Source organism: Bidens hawaiensis, unplaced genomic scaffold (assembly GCF_021521415.1).
Source record: "Bidens hawaiensis isolate Kalapana, Puna unplaced genomic scaffold, B.hawaiensis_p1.1 tig00009139_1, whole genome shotgun sequence".
Lineage (NCBI taxonomy): Eukaryota > Viridiplantae > Streptophyta > Magnoliopsida > Asterales > Asteraceae > Bidens > Bidens hawaiensis.
Genome location: NW_027491672.1, coordinates 613,400 through 639,010, shown reverse-complemented (window position 1 = coordinate 639,010; position 25,611 = coordinate 613,400). Strand labels below are relative to the sequence as shown.

At 39.6% G+C, this 25,611-nt stretch overlaps 4 protein-coding genes across 4 annotated transcripts; all 4 read left to right on the top strand.

Annotated features, from left to right (window-relative positions):
• Positions 1-4,234: 4,234 nt before the first annotated feature.
• On the top strand, positions 4,235-5,351 carry LOC143531275 (protein LEAD-SENSITIVE 1-like). The gene is made up of 2 exons (XM_077026607.1): positions 4,235-4,539; positions 4,629-5,351. Exons 1-2 carry the CDS (start codon positions 4,449-4,451, stop codon positions 5,261-5,263), a joined length of 726 nt encoding a protein of 241 aa, XP_076882722.1. The 5' UTR covers positions 4,235-4,448; the 3' UTR covers positions 5,264-5,351.
• A 3,316-nt stretch (positions 5,352-8,667) lies between these two features.
• LOC143531310 (protein LEAD-SENSITIVE 1-like) lies at positions 8,668-9,784 on the top strand. Its single transcript, XM_077026635.1, has 2 exons — positions 8,668-8,972; positions 9,062-9,784. The coding sequence occupies exons 1-2, from the start codon at positions 8,882-8,884 to the stop codon at positions 9,694-9,696; spliced, it is 726 nt and encodes a 241-aa protein (XP_076882750.1). The 5' UTR covers positions 8,668-8,881; the 3' UTR covers positions 9,697-9,784.
• Positions 9,785-14,044: 4,260 nt separating this feature from the next.
• Positions 14,045-23,022, top strand: LOC143531308 (uncharacterized). The gene is made up of 2 exons (XM_077026634.1): positions 14,045-16,094; positions 22,890-23,022. Exon 1 carries the CDS (start codon positions 14,751-14,753, stop codon positions 16,059-16,061), a length of 1,311 nt encoding a protein of 436 aa, XP_076882749.1. The 5' UTR covers positions 14,045-14,750; the 3' UTR covers positions 16,062-16,094; positions 22,890-23,022.
• Positions 21,508-23,519, top strand: LOC143531307 (uncharacterized). Its single transcript, XM_077026633.1, has 2 exons — positions 21,508-23,321; positions 23,427-23,519. Exons 1-2 carry the CDS (start codon positions 21,993-21,995, stop codon positions 23,517-23,519), a joined length of 1,422 nt encoding a protein of 473 aa, XP_076882748.1. The 5' UTR covers positions 21,508-21,992.
• The last annotated feature ends 2,092 nt before the right edge of the window (positions 23,520-25,611 follow it).

Genomic DNA, 25,611 nt, shown 5'->3' with positions numbered 1-25,611 from the left:
CTTGTACATATAATATCATCAACATATAAGCATACGTACATCAGCTGGTTACTCCCATTGTTTTTTACACAAAGTGTAGGTTCATTGTGACTTCGATTATACTCGTTCTTGACAAAGTACCCATCAATCTTTGAGTACCATTCCCTTGGAGCCTGCTTTAAACCATAGGCCTTATTCAACGTATATACCTTCTTTTCTTGACCAACAACTTCAAAACCTTCTGGTTTCTAAACATATATCTCCTCTTCTAGATTATACCATTGAGAAATGTTGACCTAACATCTAATTACTGTATAAGCCAACCCATTTGAGCAGTCACAGAAATCACAACCCGTATAGTTTTAAACCTTGCAATGGGTGCAAAGGTTTCTAGATAATCAATACCATGTTGTTGAAAGTAACCCTTTGCAACGAGCCTGGCCTTGTACTTAACCACTTCTCCTCTTGGCCCTATCTTAGTTTTGTACAACCATTTAAGTCCCACAAGATTTCGGCCTTGAGGTAGAGTGACAAGTTCCCATGTGTGATTCTTTTCAATGGACTGAAGTTCTTCTTTCATAGAAAGTTGCCACTCTTTCTTGACTAATGCTTCTTTATAAGTGGCAGAATCGGTTTTGGTAAGAGCAAATTGATAGCTCAAAAAATCAGCATGCGTAGCTTCATCAATTCTGGTGCACGGTCATAGACATCATTAAGATCAATAATTCTGGGTATATGAGAGGTTTGATTGCGAAGGTACGGTATGGTTGGGTTTGTAGTCTGGAAATTATTGGTTCGATCAGAGTTGTTGGAGTTGGTTTGTGTGGATGTGGATTGTTGTGAAGGCAAAGGTGAGTTATTGGTATTGTGTGATGATTGAGAGTGGTCAGTATTTATCGAAGGTTGTGGAGTGATAGGATCATTTGTATTTTCAAGTATAGGTTCCAAAGTAAACGAGTCAATATAGTTGATGTCATACATACTACCATCATGACCGTGACCAAAATCCCATTTTGTGTCTTCGTGAAAAACCATGCCTCTACTGGTTTAGAATTTTGATTCGTGGGATTATATAGCCGATAACCATTTGATTGAGACGGCTAGCCAATAAAGATGCATTTTTTAGATCGGTTATCCAATTTCTTCTGGTTTTTTTGAGGGTATTAGCCAATGTGCACAACAGCCAAATACTCTCTAGTGCCTAACCGATGGTTCGGCACTATTCCATGCACCCCAAGGAGTCTTATCGGCCAAGGCTTTTGTAGGGGAAATGTTGATTAAATAGACAGGCATAGCCACAACTTCTGCCCAGAAATAATTAGGCATCATTTTATGTTTTAGCATGCTTCTAGTCAGTCCATTATTCATTATGGTCCGATTTTTGCATTCCACATACCATTGTGTTGTGGTGCATAAGGATGTGTGAGTTCTCTTTTTATGCCATGTGAATAACAAAACTTATCAAACTCCTTAGAAGTGAACTCACCACCTCTATCGGGTCTAACAACTTTGATAGAATGATTACTTTGATTTTCAACAAGGGCCTTGAATGATTTGAACTTGCTGAAAGCATCAAATTTATTAGTAACAAAGTAGACCCAACACATACGTGTTAGGTCATCAATACGAAGGAAGTAATACAAGTTACCACCCAAGCCAACCACTTACATGGGGCCACACAGATTCATGTGAATGAGTTCCAACTTTTGTGTGGCTCTCCATGATTTAGATGTAAATGGCTCATAAGATTGCTTTCCTAAAAAACATAGTGATCACATGATTCCAAAGGTTTGATACTTGGCAGGCCTAGTACCATCCCTTTGTCATGCAATAGTTTTAAACCGAATGTGTTGTAGTGACCGTACCTTGAATGCCGAAGTCTTGTTGTTGATTCATCTTTTATGTGTAGACTTTTGACTTTCAGCTCATTCTTTCTGATTTACTTTTGGTTTCGATGCATCAACCAGAAACATATTGTTTCTGGCAACCGGAACCGTCATGAGAACCATCTTTGATCCTTTATATGTGATAACACATTTGTCATCATCAAATAACAATGAATAGCCCTTTCTCATTAGTTGGCCCACACTGAGCAAATTAAACTCAAGCTTGGGAACAAAGTAAACATTGTCCAGAAGTTTGTAACTTCCATTTTCCAATTCAACCTTAACGTCCATTTTCCTTCTATCTGAATCTCATTCTTATCACCAAGATGAACAATTAACTTAAAGTTTTCATTCATCTTAACAAAACTCGTTAATTCCAGTCATGTGATTAGAGCAACTAGAGTCTTAAAACTAGATACGAGGTTTGTTACGAGGTTGTGAGGAGTTAATCATCAATTATGACATTTGAGGTTCAGGAATAAGTGCCATGAACAGCCTCAGCTCCTCCTTCATATTGTCTTACTTCTTCATCATCGGTTGCAACATTAACTTGTTGTTCTTCATTATACCAACAATCTTTTCTGAAGTGCCCAAATTTGTTGCATATGGTACACTGGGTAACCTTGTTTTTTCTCAAAGCTTCCGCTACATCCTCTTCCTCTGAAGAATCCGCGGCCTCGCCCTATTGATCCACTAATGGATTGAGACCCTAAGTGAGTCTTCTCAAGCATCACTAGTAATTCTTGTTCATTTTTTTGTTGTTTCACAGTCGTCCTTCTATTAATTCTTTTTTCATGAGACTGTAGAGACCTCATTAGCTTGACATGAGATAGAGTTGCTAGGTTGTGAGACACTTCAATTGAAGGCACAACATAATCAAATCTGGAAGTAAGACTCCGTAACACCTTCTCCACTATGGATTGATCTGTGATGTCTTCACCGAACGACCTTCTTAGACTGAAAATCTCCATAACACGTGAAAAATACTCTCCGGCCAACGGACTCATGTTCATTCATGCAAAGATTATCAAAATCCTTGCGTCAGCCTTGAAGCTTGATGGATTGCACCTGGGAATCACTTTGAAATTTCATTTTTAGGATATCCCACGTTTCCTTGGCACTCTTTGCAACAGCAATTTGTGAGAAGAGTTGCTCATGCATGTCTTGTTGAATGATAGCCATAGCATAAGCATCCTTCTTCGGACTATTATTTTCTTTATCATCAACACCGGACTCCACCAGGTCCAGAGATGATCTTAGAATCATCTTGATTCGGATGCTCCAATGTTCATAACCTGTGCCTTTGAACACTGGAATAGGGATGGTAGGTTTCGTATGATCAGCCATGGAATTAGGGTTTGACGGGAATTAGATTTATCTAAAGAATTTGAACACATACTTAACCTTGCTCTCATACCACTAATGTTGGCATATGAACAATTGCAGAACAAGATTGCAACCAAATTCTTAGGGTTTTTATTATTTCAAGAGTGAATAACAACTTGAGAGCACTAAGTCTCAATAAATAGGAAAAACAAAAGATAACTTGAACGGCTCTAAGCAAAAGACTCGGCCAACATAACAAACAGGCCCAACAACCCTTATTTAAAAACTAAATACTTAAAAGATAATTAAGTAACACTCCTGAATAATAATTTGAATCATATTTCGACAAATTTATTAGTTTTTAGTCCATTTATTTTTTGGGCCCATTCAAATCATATTGTTTATGTTTATTTGTTTAGTTGGGTCCGATTTTATATTAGTAACGGTTTAAAACTTTTGTTTTGGGCGTGGTTATGACAAAAGTCCAAACCCATGTCTCGTTAAAATGTTTGGGATCGAGTTACGGTGTGAACTAGTTATCAACGCTGCGACGGTTATTATCATACTGAAGTGATGCTTCACAAAACAATCATACTGCTTCTAATACCAATTCAAGTGTCTTTAGGGTTAAACATGAACATATTTATTGTTCTGTGTTGAAACTTTGAAATACAAATCTATTTATATATATCATTCGTATGAGTTTTTTTTTTGATTGATAGAGTTATTAACCCAAGTGTTTTAAGCTTTAGTCAAACAAGTATGAAGGAAAGCTTTGAGCTTATGGCTCCAAAGTGGTTGGATCTCGTACTAAGATTTTGGAAGTCAGTCATTATTTTCTGGATTCTAGTATAATCAGTCTCTATGCAGTTTCAATCACCTCGTACATGTGTTCACATCTTTCTATTTTAATTTTCCTTTTAAGAAAGTTCTCATCCGATTCAGAATAATATTTTGAATGAGAATTAACCCACTTGACACATAATGGCCTGAATATTTAAAGCGATTCACTGTTTTTAGAAAGCTGTTTTTTGACTCCGTCTATCCTACTCAGTCCACAAACAAAATATGAGTTGACGTATAAACAATAGGCTGAACATTCAAAAGTCAAGCAAACTATTATATATTACTTGACCACTTTGGAAAGGCCCTTTCATTTCTTTTTCCTCCATATAATTTACAAGTATATATATACACACATAGTAACACATATACAAATACAAGCATACATCCTTGAGAGCATTTTAATTGACACAAATGAGTCTACTATCCCAGAAAATCGAAAGATCTGAGCTCAAGGAAGGAGACCATATATATAGTTGGAGGAAATCGGCATACACTCACCATGGTTAGTTCCCTTTTTAACTACTAAATGTTTATGTTTAATTACACATTAATCTGGCAATTAAATAACTAGTTAGAAATATATATGTGCAGGCATCTTCATTGGGGAAGGCAAAATTATTCATTTTGTGAACCCGAAAAAGAAGGCCGGGGGTACTGGTCTGTTAGCACCCTTTAGAGGTTTCTCAACAAGTGGCGGTGACGGTGAAAAAACACACTGTTCGACTTCATTTTGTAGGTTGGAGAAAGTGGCAGAAAGTGGAGTAAGATTGTCTTGCATAGATTGCTTCCTTAAAAAGGGATCATTATGCCGATATGAATATCAAGTAAGTCGCGTATTTCTTCTAGCAAAAGCCGTTGGGGGAACATGCACCATGGCGGAATCTGATCCATCCGAAGAAGTTATCCATAGGGCTACTTATTTGCATGAAAATGGGTATGGAAAGTATGATTTGATGAATAATAATTGTGAAGATTTTGCGCTTTATTGTAAAACTGGTATATGGAGCACTGATAAAGGGTATCAAGGGAGGAGTAGTCAAGCGAATATGGTTCATCCAACAAGCAAGGATAAGAAAAATAACGACTTGCGGGAAAGTGTTATTCGATATGCAACCGCGATTCCAAGATCATTCTCGAAGAGAGAGGATAAAGACTTGGGTCTTCGTAAGGATGTTGTGAAGGTGCCTGTGGAAGAGTTATCTTCTTTTTGTGCTTCTCTAAAGTAGCAATGAATAAACAATTTTGGGATGTGTTCCATGAAAGCTCAAAAGAGCTTTCATCTATGAATGTAATATTTGTGTCAATTATCAATTATGTAGTCACCCAAATGGGTAACACTATTATAGTGTATTGGGTATTGATTAGTGATTACTGATTAATACATGTATTCACCGTTACCTAAAATAATCGTTATAATAGTTCATAAATATCTTAAGTTATGAGAGGATTTTAAAACCTCGAAGGCAAGCATCACTAATCTACTACCTTATCTTAACCTTCCAAGATATGAACCGCTATAGTTACTACACAAATTGATTAATGAAATTGTGTGTTGGCCCTAGACAACAACATTGTTAATTATCACCTAACAAGATTCAATTTCAACAAAAAGATAGTTAATTTGTGTGAAATTTGATTCTCACAAGTTGATTTCATCAACTTGGCCCCACCTGACCGGCTCATGTGAAGACGTGGATTGAAGCTTCACTGTTAACCATGTGGAAATGGTTATATATAGAATATGTTTCTTGATTATCGTCATCGAATTAAGATAAGATTGTCGATCTGTTGATCGGATATTAGAGTATTGCCATCAGCACACTCACACTGATCGATTAGTCGTCGAGTTCAATTGATTTATAGCTCCAATCTTGTATTAGTAGACACCCTACTTCTCCACACAACTCATGTTTAATACATACTTTCAGGGAAAATATGATAAATTTTCTTAAATATTACAGTAATATTTACCGGCAAATTTCACGGGTACGTGTCTAAGGATGAGAATCCCGCTTCGATTCCCATGCACTAGAAACATATCAAAAGGCATCCATCAGGAAGAAGTTAAACATCGAATCATTAGCCAAAAAATAAATAATAATAATAATAATAAATAGTTCATAAATATCTAGTGTTATGAGAGGATTTTAAAATCTCGAAGGCAAGCATCACTGGTCTACCACCTTATAGTTTTTTTTGTTATTTTATATTTATAGACGACATGGTTCAAGGGAAACTATCAAACCATTACCAATTAAATTATGTTATGTATTAATTTAGAAGATTCTTTTAATTACATTTACGTAACTATACTCAATATTATATATCCATGACCCCTTGATAGGTAAAGATTCCATCCGATATCAAGTGTACATTTTTAAACTCCACTTGGATGCTTACTGGTACTGATTCATAAGCTTGATTACAAGGACTTAATTATGGCTTAAAATTGGTGTTAGTCCAATCTGACACATGAGGTCTAAAGGACAACTTGTTGCCGGTCTAAAAAAAGGACAACTTGTTTCCTACAAAATAATAGACCAAAGATCCTTGTCGATAATTGCTTCTCATTATCTCATATTACTTAAGAAATTAACCCTAGCTTGTTTATCAACATCAGTTTTAAAAGTCAAAAAAAAAAACTAATCACTTATATTGTTTCCGGCCCGAATATGTGATTCATAAGCCGATCCAAAACCCTACACCTAGTGAATAATAATGACACACCACCAGCAAACCAAAAACCATCCAATCGTGTATTCTAGGATTTGTACGGCGATCTTATTGGAAAAAGAGTATGAAGTTACAAAATTTTGTCATTCATTTCGTTAGCCGATCCAAAACCCCAGACTAAATGTTAAATGTTCTGCCCTTTGCCCGGTTAATTTTTCTCGTTAAGTTGGATAATGTGTAGGGTACATGAGTGCATAGTTGTCGTTTTCACATAAAAAACATTTTCATTTTTATATAACAAAATTCAAAATATTTTCACACTTTTTATAAAATTTGGTATAAACATAACGGATAAAATTTGTGATTTGTGATAATTTGTGATATGGCAAAAGTGTAGTTGCCACGTTTTTCACTTCATAAAGAAAGAATGTGTAATCCAAAGAAGACAAAACATCATTAGTGTTGTAAAACAACAACCTATTAGTTACATAGAATATGTATGTAATCATAGTATAGAGATAAAGTGAGAAGTAGATAAAGGAGAAAAGTTCTTATTCATTGATAAGTCTATCTAATACAATAACAAGAGCCATTATTTATAGGGCTATAACATTATTACAAACATAATGAAAAGTAAAAGTTTTGAATGTGGAGAGTCACTACTTATTGTGTATTCATAACACTCCCCCTTGACTATTCACATAATGAAATACACTTAGTGATGTTGCCTCATTAAAAACCTTGCTTGGAAAACCCAGTGGGATAAAACCATAGCTAAGGGAAAAAGAGTGCAACGCGTATAATACTCCCCCTCATTTATACATCCTTTAAGTGACGGGTTTCGATCTTCTTCGAAAGTTTATCTAAGAGTTTGGAGTTGATAATTCACCACTTGATCTTGTAGTGTACACTTCCTTATTTGATGGAATGATGTACTATCTTCATGTAAGACTTTCTCATCTTGTAAATAAGTGACTTGTAATGCGTCTTCTTGTAAATAAGTACCACAACATCCATAACTTTGTTATATTGCATTCCCTGCATTAATACGTCTAACAAAACCTTTTTTTTACGGGTTAGCAAAATATAAATTCATATACTACATACTTTGTATGTGTCATAATCTTTGTTCCGATCATTTCTGTAACACCCGTTAATTTCCTTCTCGTTATCCCAGCTCGCTAAATCATTTAATTTTCCTCTCAAGTTGCCATGTTCTTTGATTTGGAGGGGCTATTGTATAAAATTGAATTTTAGATATGAATAATTCTGGTTGAATCATCCAACCACTCCACATGCCCTTGTCTTCACCTGCTCTCCATCATTTGTTTAGTTGGGTCCGATTTTATATTAGAAACGGTTTAAAACTTTTGTTTTGGGCGTGGTTATGACAAAAGTCCAAACCCATGTCTCTATAAAATGTTTGGGATCGAGTTACGGTGTGAACTAGTTATCAACGCTGCGACGGTTATTATCATACTGAAGTGATGCTTCACAAAACAATCATACTGCTTCTAATACCAATTCAAGTGTCTTTAGGGTTAAACATGAACATATTTATTGTTCTGTGTTGAAACTTTGAAATACAAATCTATTTATATATATCATTCGTATGAGTTTTTTTTTTGATTGATAGAGTTATTAACCCATGTGTTTTGAGCTTTAGTCAAACAAGTATGAAGGAAAGCTTTGAGCTTATGGCTCCAAAGTGGTTGGATCTCGTACTAAGATTTTGGAAGTCAGTCATTATTTTCTGGATTCTAGTATAATCAGTCTCTATGCAGTTTCAATCACCTCGTACATGTGTTCACATCTTTCTATTTTAATTTTCCTTTTAAGAAAGTTCTCATCCGATTCAGAATAATATTTTGAATGAGAATTAACCCACTTGACACATAATGGCCTGAATATTTAAAGCGATTCACTGTTTTTAGAAAGCTGTTTTTTGACTCCGTCTATCCTACTCAGTCCACAAACAAAATATGAGTTGACGTATAAACAATAGGCTGAACATTCAAAAGTCAAGCAAACTATTATATATTACTTGACCACTTTGGAAAGGCCCTTTCATTTCTTTTTCCTCCATATAATTTACAAGTATATATATACACACATAGTAACACATATACAAATACAAGCATACATCCTTGAGAGCATTTTAATTGACACAAATGAGTCTACTATCCCAGAAAATCGAAAGATCTGAGCTCAAGGAAGGAGACCATATATATAGTTGGAGGAAATCGGCATACACTCACCATGGTTAGTTCCCTTTTTAACTACTAAATGTTTATGTTTAATTACACATTAATCTGGCAATTAAATAACTAGTTAGAAATATATATGTGCAGGCATCTTCATTGGGGAAGGCAAAATTATTCATTTTGTGAACCCGAAAAAGAAGGCCGGGGGTACTGGTCTGTTAGCACCCTTTAGAGGTTTCTCAACAAGTGGCGGTGACGGTGAAAAAACACACTGTTCGACTTCATTTTGTAGGTTGGAGAAAGTGGCAGAAAGTGGAGTAAGATTGTCTTGCATAGATTGCTTCCTTAAAAAGGGATCATTATGCCGATATGAATATCAAGTAAGTCGCGTATTTCTTCTAGCAAAAGCCGTTGGGGGAACATGCACCATGGCGGAATCTGATCCATCCGAAGAAGTTATCCATAGGGCTACTTATTTGCATGAAAATGGGTATGGAAAGTATGATTTGATGAATAATAATTGTGAAGATTTTGCGCTTTATTGTAAAACTGGTCTATGGAGCACTGATAAAGGGTATCAAGGGAGGAGTAGTCAAGCGAATATGGTTCATCCAACAAGCAAGGATAAGAAAAATAACGACTTGTGGGAAAGTGTTATTCGATATGCAACCGCGATTCCAAGATCATTCTCGAAGAGAGAGGATAAAGACTTGGGTCTTCGTAAGGATGTTGTGAAGGTGCCTGTGGAAGAGTTATCTTCTTTTTGTGCTTCTCTAAAGTAGCAATGAATAAACAATTTTGGGATGTGTTCCATGAAAGCTCAAAAGAGCTTTCATCTATGAATGTAATATTTGTGTCAATTATCAATTATGTAGTCACCCAAATGGGTAACACTATTATAGTGTATTGGGTATTGATTAGTGATTACTGATTAATACATGTATTCACCGTTACCTAAAATAATCGTTATAATAGTTCATAAATATCTTAAGTTATGAGAGGATTTTAAAACCTCGAAGGCAAGCATCACTAATCTACTACCTTATCTTAACCTTCCAAGATATGAACCGCTATAGTTACTACACAAATTGATTAATGAAATTGTGTGTTGGCCCTAGACAACAACATTGTTAATTATCACCTAACAAGATTCAATTTCAACAAAAAGATAGTTAATTTGTGTGAAATTTGATTCTCACAAGTTGATTTCATCAACTTGGCCCCACCTGACCGGCTCATGTGAAGACGTGGATTGAAGCTTCACTGTTAACCATGTGGAAATGGTTATATATAGAATATGTTTCTTGATTATCGTCATCGAATTAAGATAAGATTGTCGATCTGTTGATCGGATATTAGAGTATTGCCATCAGCACACTCACACTGATCGATTAGTCGTCGAGTTCAATTGATTTATAGCTCCAATCTTGTATTAGTAGACACCCTACTTCTCCACACAACTCATGTTTAATACATGCTTTCAGGGAAAATATGATAAATTTTCTTAAATATTACAGTAATATTTACCGGCAAATTTCACGGGTACGTGTCTAAGGATGAGAATCCCGTTTCGATTCCCATGCACTAGAAACATATCAAAAGGCATCCATCAGGAAGAAGTTAAACATCGAATCATTAGCCAAAAAATAAATAATAATAATAATAATAAATAGTTCATAAATATCTAGTGTTGTGAGAGGATTTTAAAATCTCGAAGGCAAGCATCACTGGTCTACCACCTTATAGTTTTTTTTGTTATTTTATATTTATAGACGACATGGTTCAAGGGAAACTATCAAACCATTACCAATTAAATTATGTTATGTATTAATTTAGAAGATTCTTTTAATTACATTTACGTAACTATACTCAATATTATATATCCATGACCCCTTGATAGGTAAAGATTCCATCCGATATCAAGTGTACATTTTTAAACTCCACTTGGATGCTTACTGGTACTGATTCATAAGCTTGATTACAAGGACTTAATTATGGCTTAAAATTGGTGTTAGTCCAATTTGACACATGAGGTCTAAAGGACAACTTGTTGCCGGTCTAAAAAAAGGACAACTTGTTTCCTACAAAATAATAGACCAAAGATCCTTGTCGATAATTGCTTCTCATTATCTCATATTACTTAAGAAATTAACCCTAGCTTGTTTATCAACATCAGTTTTAAAAGTCAAAAAAAAAACTAATCACTTATATTGTTTCCGGCCCGAATATGTGATTCATAAGCCGATCCAAAACCCTACACCTAGTGAATAATACCAAATGACACACCACCGGCAAACCAAAAACCATCCAATCATGTATTCTAGGATTTGTACGGCGATCTTATTGGAAAAAGAGTATGAAGTTACAAAATTTTGTCATTCATTTCGTTAGCCGATCCAAAACCCCAGACTAAATGTTAAATGTTCTGCCCTTTGCCCGGTTAATTTTTCTCGTTAAGTTGGATAATGTGTAGGGTACATGAGTGCATAGTTGTCGTTTTCACATAAAAAACATTTTCATTTTTATATAACAAAATTCAAAATATTTTCACACTTTTTATAAAATTTGGTATAAACATAACGGATAAAATTTGTGATTTGTGATAATTTGTGATATGGCAAAAGTGTAGTTGCCACGTTTTTCACTTCATAAAGAAAGAATGTGTAATCCAAAGAAGACAAAACATCATTAGTGTTGTAAAACAACAACCTATTAGTTACATAGAATATGTATGTAATCATAGTATAGAGATAAAGTGAGAAGTAGATAAAGGAGAAAAGTTCTTATTCATTGATAAGTCTATCTAATACAATAACAAGAGCCATTATTTATAGGGCTATAACATTATTACAAACATAATGAAAAGTAAAAGTTTTGAATGTGGAGAGTCACTACTTATTGTGTATTCATAACACTCCCCCTTGACTATTCACATAATGAAATACACTTAGTGATGTTGCCTCATTAAAAACCTTGCTTGGAAAACCCAGTGGGATAAAACCATAGCTAAGGGAAAAAGAGTGCAACGCGTATAATACTCCCCCTCATTTATACATCCTTTAAGTGACGGGTTTCGATCTTCTTCGAAAGTTTATCTAAGACTTTGGAGTTGATAATTCACCACTTGATCTTGTAGTGTACACTTCCTTATTTGATGGAATGATGTACTATCTTCATGTAAGACTTTCTCATCTTGTAAATAAGTGACTTGTAATGCGTCTTCTTGTAAATAAGTACCACAACATCCATAACTTTGTTATATTGCATTCCCTGCATTAATACGTCTAACAAAACCTTTTTTTTACGGGTTAGCAAAATATAAATTCATATACTACATACTTTGTATGTGTCATAATCTTTGTTCCGATCATTTCTGTAACACCCGTTAATTTCCTTCTCGTTATCCCAGTTCGCTAAATCATTTAATTTTCCTCTCAAGTTGCCATGTTCTTTGATTTGGAGGGGCTATTGTATAAAATTGAATTTTAGATATGAATAATTCTGGTTGAATCATCCAACCACTCCACATGCCCTTGTCTTCACCTGCTCTCCATCCTTTCTTCCCTACCTAATCGACCATTCAGCAAAAAGAACAACTCCCCCATGACAACAACTCATCCACTCATCATGTTCCCCCATGCTTCACTCATTCTTTTTCTTTCTTAAATTGAACGGCCAGCAAAGATGTAACTCACACCTGCAATCATCTTGTTTACACCCAGGGGGTGGGCATAAGACTTCTATTGAAGGTAAGTTCTGTATTTCCCCTGGTCTATTACACCATAATCCATCTTTATGACTCACGTATTGATCATAAACTGCTTGTTTTAGTCTTACCGGGTGGCTGCCCGTTTGAGCAGTTTCGGAACTGAGGTGATTGAGGTTTTCACTCCATAATCTTCCTAGGTATGTCTAGTATAACATACTTTAAGATTATGTCTGTTGATGTTTGTTTGATTGGTCAACTAGTTGTAGATTGAAAACTAATATTCGGTTGACTAGTTTGTGAATTGTGATGTCTAGCGCGTTATTTGAGGGAACTAACAACCAATTCAAATGTTATAGTCTCGGTATGATTAATGGACTATAGGAAATTGATTTTAAAGGTGATGGGACTGAATTGGTTGTCGGTTACTCAAACGGGTCGTTACAACGTGAATTCGCGTTTATTGAATAGTTGGTGCTTTGTACTTGCGAGTTACCGACCCATTTGACTCGTGTAGCATCGTGTGGACTTGTTGACTGTGAATTCATCATATTGGGTCCACATGGGGCTGAGTTGGATATTAATAGCCTAACCAACTCTTAAACGCGCGTGTTAGTATCACATAGTGCTTCCGGGGGGCAAATTGGGAATTCTTTGTTCCCGGGAGTATCTAAGAGTCGTGTGGGTATAATTAAGACCCGGGAGCTGTTATGAATGAGATTGATGAGGTCGAGGCCTTAGGTACTCGAGCCGTGATAGCACGTCCAGTAGGATAAACGAGTCCTTTCGGTGTCGTTAGTAATGATTGTTTATAAACCGACAGGCGTTTGAGTTGTGGGGATATTTAGGGGACCTCTAGCTCGTAGTGAATTCGTGCCTTGTGTCAGGTGAGTTTCATGACGCCCCTTTTTACTCTTTTTTTAGTTTTTGGGCTAGCATGTACACTTAAGCGATTTTGCTTGAAGAACCATTTAAATTACCTTGCATAGGCTTATTTATATATGATGGGCCTTCAAATGATAACATTGAATGATGTATGGAAGTGTATATATATATTATTGAATGGCCAATAATTGGCGAATGATGTAGTCGTTATCGATTACGGATGTTACGTATGCATACTTCGTGTTTGCACGCGTTGATGGAATGTTACGTGTTGGGGTTGTACGTTTTCTCGGCCCTGAATGTTATATATATATGTATATATTTTTATATATAGGAAAGCATGTATTGAGATGTTTATATATAAGAATGATTATCTGTTATTATTGTCGATATGGTGTTTCTGCAGGGGCTACCGTAGCTTACGGTAGCCACCGTAGCATACTGTGGCTTCTGAGGAATTAAAATCTATTATTATTAAATATGTTATTTATTTAAACTTGAAGTCACTAAGCTTAAGCTGACTTTGTGTACATGTTAGTGTGAGTTTCAGGTTAAGAGGATGATGCTTACCGCTTGGACGTGCTCGAGACTACTCGGTCGGTTGAAGGCATACTTAGTCGGAAGTTTCAATAAAATTAAACATTCTATTTTAATGTTTTATTAAATACATTTCAATTTTATTTTGGGAATTTGTTTTAATAATTTTTCGCTGAACCTATACTTTGAATTATTATTTTAATGGAACGAGCTGTTTAAGTTTAAGTATTTTTGTAAATATCGTGTATGAGTACCAACTGTGGGACCACCGGGAGTCGGGGTCTTACAAGTTGGTATCAGAGCCATGGGTCGAGGGATCCGAGCATCCCCGAATGCTTGGACTCGAACTGTAAGGGAAAAGACTAGTATGCCAACCGCGAGTAGCTGCACGCCAAGAGGTAACTTTAATTGTTTAGTCATTCCTTGAATTTTAAAGTTTCCAGAATATGATTAATTGTTTAAGTGTTAGATGGGATGTTAATATGGTTAAGAGCAGGGGGTGCTTAGGACGGGCCGGTGAAGTAAACGACTAATAACACTTGATCAACGTTATTAGCAGTTTACCTTTACCTTCCATGTTCTAAATACTACTTGTGTCTGACTATGTTAGGGTTCTGTCTTTGTATGGATAGGATATGGCTAACTCTCATGGCGTTAGCGTTAAAGTCCTTTGACCGTGTTACAATTCTGTATTTGTAGGGATAAGACATGGTTATTAATCATGCAACTAAGAGAGGACGTCCCTGTGTTCGTGGTAGTGTTCGTGGTCGTGGTCGTAAGCCACGTGTCGAGGCCGAGAGAGGTGATCCAGCCCCACAACCGGAAGAAACCCCTGTCCTTGTGGAAGAGGGTAACCCTGCCCTAGATCCTACTATGCGCACGGCTATCGCGGATGAGGTTTACCAGGTTCTCCATAGCGCCATTCCCGAAATCGTTACTGAGGCTGTCAAGGCCATGGAGAAATCACTGCTGAGTAAGAGTTCGGATAAGGAAGGGATGAGTAAGGAGATGCCAGCCAGGGAGGAAGAGGTGTTTGTGCCGAGTGGCGATGAAGACGAGGTCCGCACCTTTAGTGCATCTACCCGAGGCTGTTCGTATGGAGATTTTAATAAGTGTGACCCTCCTCCCTTCGACGGTACTAAGGGTGCGTTGGAAACACATCAGTGGGTGAGAGAAATGGAGGCCATATTGAGGGTTAGTAAGTGTAAGGGGGATGACATGGTGACCTTTGCGATTGCCTCGCTTCGTTCTGAAGCGCTATGTTGGTGGGATAATCTGGTACAGGCTATGAGCAATCGTTCTATTAGGAGGATGACTTGGGTTGAGTTGAAGAAGTTGGTTCCTGATCAGTTTTGTCCTCCACGCGAATTGGATAAGATTGAACAAGATTTCTTGACCTTGGAGGCTGGCAGTATGACGCATCGGGAGTACACCATGAAGTTTAATAAGATGGCTCGCTTATGTCCCGATTTGGTTACTCCTGAAGCCAAGAGGATTAACAAGTATGTGAAGGGTCTTCCGACGGATATTCGAAGAGGTGTGATGACCACCAACATGAACTCGTTTCATTCAGTGGTTACCCTAGCCGGCACATTATACGATCAGAGGGAGAAGTTACCGCCAACCGAGACTAGGAGGACGTGGAATCCCAATTCGTACAGTAAACGGCCCATGGGAAACAACTTTAATTCGGCCGAGAAGAGGGTTAAGATTGAGAATTCGGATTTTAAGATGGATGTGGCTTTTGTAAAGTGCAAGAAGTGCGGGAAACGGCACAGAGGGAAATGTAAGCATGGGTCTAGTTCCTGTTTTCGTTGTGATAAGGTTGGACACCCCCATTTCGAGTGTCCGACGTTGACTTGTTTCCGCTGTAAGGGAGCTGGCCACTTGGCATCAAACTGCCCTACTATCAAGACTGGGGGGGGGGCGACCGGGAACTTACTCGAGGGGGAAATTGGAAGAAAAGCCAAAGGTCAGGGCGAGGGCCTTCAATATCACCAAGAAAGAGGCAAAAGATGATGCGTACGTTGTTTCGGGTACTTTTCCCAATACGTCATTATAATTTACCATTTCGAATTTCTTTTCCTTTGGAAATGTTTGTGTGTTCAAGTAGCTAAGTAAGTAGTGTAATATTCTACCAGGTACCTATTTACTTGATGAAATACATGCAACCGTTTTATTTGATTCGGGTGCCGGTAGAAGTTTTGTGTCTACCAATTTCTGTTCCTTGTTGAATAAATTACCTGAGCGCGTGGTTGACATGTTTGATGTTGAGGTCGCCATAGGAAAGTCTGTATCCGTGTCTAGGGCTATTCAGGGTTGTACCATCGAGTTGTCTGGGTATAGATTTCCGATGCGACTGTACTTGAAGCCGCTTGGCTATTTCGATGTGGTGCTTGGGATGGACTGGCTCGTGAGTGTTGATGCTCAAATCATTTGTGGTCAGAAACTTGTACGTCTAAGGGCCCCGGATGGGACCCAAATTACGGTCTTCGGTGATCGGAATAGTGCAACTCCACCTATCAGATCCATGCTTAAGGCGAGAAAATTGATGCAACGGGGGTGCGGAGCGTATCTGGCGTATGCTATAAACGTGAAAACCGAGGATGCTACTGTCGGTGAGGTTCCTATTGTTCGGGATTTCCCGGATGTTTTTCCTGATGATTTGTCAGATATGCCGCCGGATCGCGAAGTCGAGTTCCAAATAGACCGTGTTCCAGGTGAAAAACCTGTTGCTCGAGCCCCTTACCGTCTAGCACCAAATGAAATGAAAGAACTTATGACTCAACTGGAAGACTTGCTTGACAAGGGCTTCATTCGACCGAGCATCTCACCTTGGGGTGCCCCAGTCTTGTTCGTCAAAAAGAAAAACGGTAGTATGCGGATGTGCATTGACTACCGTGAATTGAATAAACTGACTGTGAAAAATCGATACCCTCTACCAAGGATCGACGACTTATTTGATCAGCTCCATGGAGCTAGTTGGTTTTCAAATATCGACCTTAGGTCCGGGTATCACCAGTTGAAAATTCGTGAGGAAGATATCCCTAAGACTGCCTTCCGCACTCGTTATGGGCATTATGAATTTCTCGTGATGTCTTTCGGTTTGACTAATGCACCGGCTGCGTTCATGGATCTTATGAACCGGGTGTGTAGGCCGATGCTTGATCGTTCTGTTATTGTGTTCATCGATGACATTCTTGTGTATTCCAAAAGTGAGTCCGATCACACTGGACATCTCACGGAAGTTTTGGAAGCTTTGCGAAAGAATAAATTGTACGCGAAATTTTCTAAGTGTTCTTTTTGGCTACGCGAGGTTCAATTCTTGGGTTATGTCATTAACTCGAGCGGTATTCTGGTCGACCCTGCAAAGGTGGAAGCCGTGAACGAATGGGAATCTCCTAAGTCTGCGTCTGAAATTCATAGTTTTCTGGGATTGGCGGGGTATTACCGCCGCTTCATTCCCGACTTCTCAAAAATCGCTTCGTCGTTAACCAAGTTGACTAAGAAGAATGTTAAGTTTGTGTGGGGTTCTAAGCAGTAGGAGGCTTTCCTTGAATTAAAGGACAAGTTGACGCATGCTCCGGTTTTAGCTTTACCCGATGGCACCGAGGATCTGGTTGTTTACTCTGACGCCTCTTATCAGGGGCTTGGATGTGTTCTGATGCAACGGGGTCGAGTCATAGCTTATGCCTCTCGGCAGTTAAAGCCTCATGAGGCGAATTATCCTACTCACGATTTGGAACTGGCGGCGGTTGTGTTCGCGCTCAAGTTATGGAGACATTATTTGTATGGTGTTCGTTGTATTATCTATACCGATCATAAGAGCTTAAAGTATTTCTTCGAACAAAAGGAACTGAATATGCGTCAGCGTCGGTGGTTAGAATTGATTAAGGACAATGATGTAGAGATTATGTATCACCCCGGCAAGGCGAAAGTGGTAGACGACGCGTTGAGCCAGAAGAAGGGACCGAATCCTATTCGTGTGTCTTACCAGCTTATCCTCAGACCCGATATTTTAAAACAGATAACCAACATTCAGAACGAGGCCTTACAGGTGGAATGGATTATGTCAGAACGTATTTGGGGTCAGGAGAAATTTTTAGAAAACGTCGGTGACGGGGTGAAGTATAAGGACGGTCGTTTATGGGTACCCAAGCATGGAGGATTCAGGAGCCAGATATTGGATGAAGCACATAAGTCGCGCTATTCCATTTATCCGGGCGCGACCAAGATGTACCAAGACCTGAAGAAGAATTTCTGGTGGCCAGCGATGAAGTATGAGGTGGCTCAGTACGTGAGTAAGTGTTTGACGTGTCTGCAAGTTAAGGCTGAACACCAGAAGCCTTTCGGGAAGCTACAACCCCTAAAAATACCTGAGTGGAAGTGGGAGCATCTTACGATGGACTTTGTGACTAAGTTGCCTCGTACTCCTAAGGGTAGTTATGACACAATTTGGGTAATCGTGGATAGATTGACTAAGAGCGCTCACTTCTTGCCAATTAGAGAAACTTTTAATTTTGAGCAGCTGGCCGATGTATTCATTCATGAGATCGTTTCTAGGCACGGAGTGCCCGTATCTATTGTTTCGGATAGGGATACGCATTTTACCTCCCGATTTTGGAAGAAATTCCATGAGGAGATGGGTACTAAACTTCTTATTAGTACCGCTTATCACCCGCAGACGGATGGTCAATCCGAGAGGACCATTCAAACTCTGGAAGATATGTTGCGGGCTTGTGTTATCGATTTTGGTGATAGTTGGGATCGTCACTTACCATTAGTCGAGTTCTCGTATAATAACAGTTATCACGCTATGATTGGAATGCCACCGTTTGAGATGTTGTATGGGCGTAGGTGTAGGACTCCGGTCTGTTGGGGCTCCATTGGTCAGAACAGTTGGGTAGTTTGGAAGTGGTTGAGGCCACGACTGAAAAACTCGATAAGATAAAGGCTTTTATGAAGGCCGCTCAGGATCGTCAAAAGTCTTATGCGGACAAAAGGCGGAGACCTATTGACTTCGAGGTTGGTGACTGTGTTATGTTGAAAGTTTCTCCTTGGAAGGGTATTATTCGTTTTCGTAAAAGGGGGAAACTCAGTCCGAGGTTCATTGGTCCGTTCCGTATTTTGTCACGAGTTGGTGAGGTAGCGTATAAACTGGATTTACCCGACAAACTCGAGAAGATTCATCCTACTTTCCACGTGTCTCATTTGAGGAAATGTTTAACTGATGAGGAGGCCCGTGTGCCTCTTGATGATATCGAGCTTGATAGTAAGTTAAACTACGTTGAAGCGCCTGTCGCTATACTTGACCGTCAGGAAAGGCGTTTGAGGAATAAAGTAGTTAGGCAGGTTAAGGTGCAGTGGAAGCACCGTAAGGGTTCCGAGGCTACTTGGGAATCCGAAGATGAGATGATGAAACTTTATCCGTAGTTGTTCCTGTAGCATCGGGATTCAGGGACGAATCCCATTGTAAGGGGGTAGACTTGTAACACCCGTTAATTTCCTTCTCGTTATCCCAGTTCGCTAAATCATTTAATTTTCCTCTCAAGTTGCCATGTTCTTTGATTTGGAGGGGCTATTGTATAAAATTGGATTTTAGATATGAATAAGTATGGTTGAATCATCCAACCACTCCACATGCCCTTGTCTTCACCTGCTCTCCATCCTTTCTTCCCTACCTAATCGACCATTCAGCAAAAAGAACAACTCCCCCATGACAACAACTCATCCACTCATCATGTTCCCCCATGCTTCACTCATTCTTTTTCTTTCTTAAATTGAACGGCCAGCAAAGATGTAACTCACACCTGCAATCATCTTGTTTACACCCAGGGGGTGGGCATAAGACTTCTATTGAAGGTAAGTTCTGTATTTCCCCTGGTCTATTACACCATAATCCATCTTTATGACTCACGTATTGATCATAAACTGCTTGTTTTAGTCTTACCGGGTGGCTGCCCGTTTGAGCAGTTTCGGAACTGAGGTGATTGAGGTTTTCACTCCATAATCTTCCTAGGTATGTCTAGTATAACATACTTTAAGATTATGTCTGTTGATGTTTGTTTGATTGGTCAACTAGTTGTAGATTGAAAACTAATATTCGGTTGACTAGTTTGTGAATTGTGATGTCTAGCGCGTTATTTGAGGGAACTAACAACCAATTCAAATGTTATAGTCTCGGTATGATTAATGGACTATAGGAAATTGATTTTAAAGGTGATGGGACTGAATTGGTTGTCGGTTACTCAAACGGGTCGTTACAACGTGAATTCGCGTTTATTGAATAGTTGGTGCTTTGTACTTGCGAGTTACCGACCCATTTGACTCGTGTAGCATCGTGTGGACTTGTTGACTGTGAATTCATCATATTGGGTCCACATGGGGCTGAGTTGGATATTAATAGCCTAACCAACTCTTAAACGCGCGTGTTAGTATCACATAGTGCTTCCGGGGGGGCAAATTGGGAATTCTTTGTTCCCGGGAGTATCTAAGAGTCGTGTGGGTATAATTAAGACCCGGGAGCTGTTATGAATGAGATTGATGAGGTCGAGGCCTTAGGTACTCGAGCCGTGATAGCACGTCCCGTAGGATAAACGAGTCCTTTCGGTGTCGTTAGTAATGATTGTTTATAAACCGACAGGCGTTTGAGTTGTGGGGATATTTAGGGGACCTCTAGCTCGTAGTGAATTTGTGCCTTGTGTCAGGTGAGTTTCATGACGCCCCTTTTTACTCTTTTTTTAGTTTTTGGGCTAGCATGTACACTTAAGCGATTTTGCTTGAAGAACCATTTAAATTACCTTGCATAGGCTTATTTATATATGATGGGCCTTCAAATGATAACATTGAATGATGTATGGAAGTGTATATATATATTATTGAATGGCCAATAATTGGCGAATGATGTAGTCGTTATCGATTACGGATGTTACGTATGCATACTTCGTGTTTGCACGCGTTGATGGAATGTTACGTGTTGGGGTTGTACGTTTTCTCGGCCCTGAATGTTATATATATATGTATATATTTTTATATATAGGAAAGCATGTATTGAGATGTTTATATATAAGAATGATTATCTGTTATTATTGTCGATATGGTGTTTCTGATGGGGCTACCGTAGCTTACGGTAGCCACCGTAGCATACTGTGGCTTCTGAGGAATTAAAATCTATTATTATTAAATATGTTATTTATTTAAACTTGAAGTCACTAAGCTTAAGCTGACTTTGTGTACATGTTAGTGTGAGTTTCAGGTTAAGAGGATGATGCTTACCGCTTGGACGTGCTCGAGACTACTCGGTCTGTTGAAGGCATACTTAGTCGGAAGTTTCAATAAAATTAAACATTCTATTTTAATGTTTTATTAAATACATTTCAATTTTATTTTGGGAATTTGTTTTAATAATTTTTCGCTGAACCTATACTTTGAATTATTATTTTAATGGATCGAGCTGTTTAAGTTTAAGTATTTTTGTAAATATCGTGTATGAGTACCAACTGTGGGACCACCGGGAGTCGGGGTCTTACAAGTTGGTATCAGAGCCATGGTTCGAGGGATCCGAGCATCCCCGAACGCTTGGACTCGAACTGTAAGGGAAAAGACTAGTATGCCAACCGCGAGTAGCTGCACGCCAAGAGGTAACTTTAATTGTTTAGTCATTCCTTGAATTTTAAAGTTTCCAGAATATGATTAATTGTTTAAGTGTTAGATGGGATGTTAATATGGTTAAGAGCAGGGGGTGCTTAGGACGGGCCGGTGAAGTAAACGACTAATAACACTTGATCAACGTTATTAGCAGTTTACCTTTACCTTCCATGTTCTAAATACTACTTGTGTCTGACTATGTTAGGGTTCTGTCTTTGTATGGATAGGATATGGCTAACTCTCATGGCGTTAGCGTTAAAGTCATTTGACCGTGTTACGATTCTGTATTTGTAGGGATAAGACATGGTTATTAATCGTGCAACTAAGAGAGGACGTCCCTGTGTTCGTGGTAGTGTTCGTGGTCGTGGTCGTAAGCCACGTGCCGAGGCCGAGAGAGGTGATCCAGCCCCACAACCGGAAGAAACCCCTGTCCTTGTGGAAGAGGGTAACCCTGCCCTAGATCCTACTATGCGCACGGCTATCGCGGATGAGGTTTACCAGGTTCTCCATAGCGCCATTCCCGAAATCGTTACTGAGGCTGTCAAGGCCATGGAGAAATCACTGCTGAGTAAGAGTTCGGATAAGGAAGGGATGAGTAAGGAGATGCCAGCCAGGGAGGAAGAGGTGTTTGTGCCGAGTGGCGATGAAGACGAGGTCCGCACCTTTAGTGCATCTACCCGAGGCTGTTCGTATGGAGATTTTAATAAGTGTGACCCTCCTCCCTTCGACGGTACTAAGGGTGCGTTGGAAACACATCAGTGGGTGAGAGAAATGGAGGCCATATTGAGGGTTAGTAAGTGTAAGGGGGATGACATGGTGACCTTTGCGATTGCCTCGCTTCGTTCTGAAGCGCTATGTTGGTGGGATAATCTGGTACAGGCTATGAGCAATCGTTCTATTAGGAGGATGACTTGGGTTGAGTTGAAGAAGTTGGTTCCTGATCAGTTTTGTCCTCCACGCGAATTGGATAAGATTGAACAAGATTTCTTGACCTTGGAGGCTGGCAGTATGACGCATCGGGAGTACACCACGAAGTTTAATAAGATGGCTCGCTTATGTCCCGATTTGGTTACTCCTGAAGCCAAGAGGATTAACAAGTATGTGAAGGGTCTTCCGACGGATATTCGAAGAGGTGTGATGACCACCAACATGAACTCGTTTCATTCAGTGGTTACCCTAGCCGGCACATTATACGATCAGAGGGAGAAGTTACCGCCAACCGAGACTAGGAGGACGTGGAATCCCAATTCGTACAGTAAACGGCCCATGGGAAACAACTTTAATTCGGCCGAGAAGAGGGTTAAGATTGAGAATTCGGATTTTAAGATGGATGTGGCTTTTGTAAAGTGCAAGAAGTGCGGGAAACGGCACAGAGGGAAATGTAAGCATGGGTCTAGTTCCTGTTTTCGTTGTGATAAGGTTGGACACCCCCATTTCGAGTGTCCGACGTTGACTTGTTTCCGCTGTAAGGGAGCTGGCCACTTGGCATCAAACTGCCCTACTATCAAGACTGGGGGGGGGGCGACCCGGGAACTTACTCGAGGGGGAAATTGGAAGAAAAGCCAAAGGTCAGGGCGAGGGCCTTCAATATCACCAAGAAAGAGGCAAAAGATGATGCGTACGTTGTTTCGGGTACTTTTCCCAATACGTCATTATAATTTACCATTTCGAATTTCTTTTCCTTTGGAAATGTTTGTGTGTTCAAGTAGCTAAGTAAGTAGTGTAATATTCTACCAGGTACCTATTTACTTGATGAAATACATGCAACCGTTTTATTTGATTCGGGTGCCGGTAGAAGTTTTGTGTCTACCAATTTCTGTTCCTTGTTGAATAAATTACCTGAGCGCGTGGTTGACATGTTTGATGTTGAGGTCGCCATAGGAAAGTCTGTATCCGTGTCTAGGGCTATTCAGGGTTGTACCATCGAGTTGTCTGGGTATAGATTTCCGATGCGACTGTACTTGAAGCCGCTTGGCTATTTCGATGTGGTGCTTGGGATGGACTGGCTCGTGAGTGTTGATGCTCAAATCATTTGTGGTCAGAAACTTGTACGTCTAAGGGCCCCGGATGGGACCCAAATTACGGTCTTCGGTGATCGGAATAGTGCAACTCCACCTATCAGATCCATGCTTAAGGCGAGAAAATTGATGCAACGGGGGTGCGGAGCGTATCTGGCGTATGCTATAAACGTGAAAACCGAGGATGCTACTGTCGGTGAGGTTCCTATTGTTCGGGATTTCCCGGATGTTTTTCCTGATGATTTGTCAGATATGCCGCCGGATCGCGAAGTCGAGTTCCAAATAGACCGTGTTCCAGGTGAAAAACCTGTTGCTCGAGCCCCTTACCGTCTAGCACCAAATGAAATGAAAGAACTTATGACTCAACTGGAAGACTTGCTTGACAAGGGCTTCATTCGACCGAGCATCTCACCTTGGGGTGCCCCAGTCTTGTTCGTCAAAAAGAAAAACGGTAGTATGCGGATGTGCATTGACTACCGTGAATTGAATAAACTGACTGTGAAAAATCGATACCCTCTACCAAGGATCGACGACTTATTTGATCAGCTCCATGGAGCTAGTTGGTTTTCAAATATCGACCTTAGGTCCGGGTATCACCAGTTGAAAATTCGTGAGGAAGATATCCCTAAGACTGCCTTCCGCACTCGTTATGGGCATTATGAATTTCTCGTGATGTCTTTCGGTTTGACTAATGCACCGGCTGCGTTCATGGATCTTATGAACCGGGTGTGTAGGCCGATGCTTGATCGTTCTGTTATTGTGTTCATCGATGACATTCTTGTGTATTCCAAAAGTGAGTCCGATCACACTGGACATCTCACGGAAGTTTTGGAAGCTTTGCGAAAGAATAAATTGTACGCGAAATTTTCTAAGTGTTCTTTTTGGCTACGCGAGGTTCAATTCTTGGGTTATGTCATTAACTCGAGCGGTATTCTGGTCGACCCTGCAAAGGTGGAAGCCGTGAACGAATGGGAATCTCCTAAGTCTGCGTCTGAAATTCATAGTTTTCTGGGATTGGCGGGGTATTACCGCCGCTTCATTCCCGACTTCTCAAAAATCGCTTCGTCGTTAACCAAGTTGACTAAGAAGAATGTTAAGTTTGTGTGGGGTTCTAAGCAGTAGGAGGCTTTCCTTGAATTAAAGGACAAGTTGACGCATGCTCCGGTTTTAGCTTTACCCGATGGCACCGAGGATCTGGTTGTTTACTCTGACGCCTCTTATCAGGGGCTTGGATGTGTTCTGATGCAACGGGGTCGAGTCATAGCTTATGCCTCTCGGCAGTTAAAGCCTCATGAGGCGAATTATCCTACTCACGATTTGGAACTGGCGGCGGTTGTGTTCGCGCTCAAGTTATGGAGACATTATTTGTATGGTGTTCGTTGTATTATCTATACCGATCATAAGAGCTTAAAGTATTTCTTCGAACAAAAGGAACTGAATATGCGTCAGCGTCGGTGGTTAGAATTGATTAAGGACAATGATGTAGAGATTATGTATCACCCCGGCAAGGCGAAAGTGGTAGACGACGCGTTGAGCCAGAAGAAGGGACCGAATCCTATTCGTGTGTCTTACCAGCTTATCCTCAGACCCGATATTTTAAAACAGATAACCAACATTCAGAACGAGGCCTTACAGGTGGAATGGATTATGTCAGAACGTATTTGGGGTCAGGAGAAATTTTTAGAAAACGTCGGTGACGGGGTGAAGTATAAGGACGGTCGTTTATGGGTACCCAAGCATGGAGGATTCAGGAGCCAGATATTGGATGAAGCACATAAGTCGCGCTATTCCATTTATCCGGGCGCGACCAAGATGTACCAAGACCTGAAGAAGAATTTCTGGTGGCCAGCGATGAAGTATGAGGTGGCTCAGTACGTGAGTAAGTGTTTGACGTGTCTGCAAGT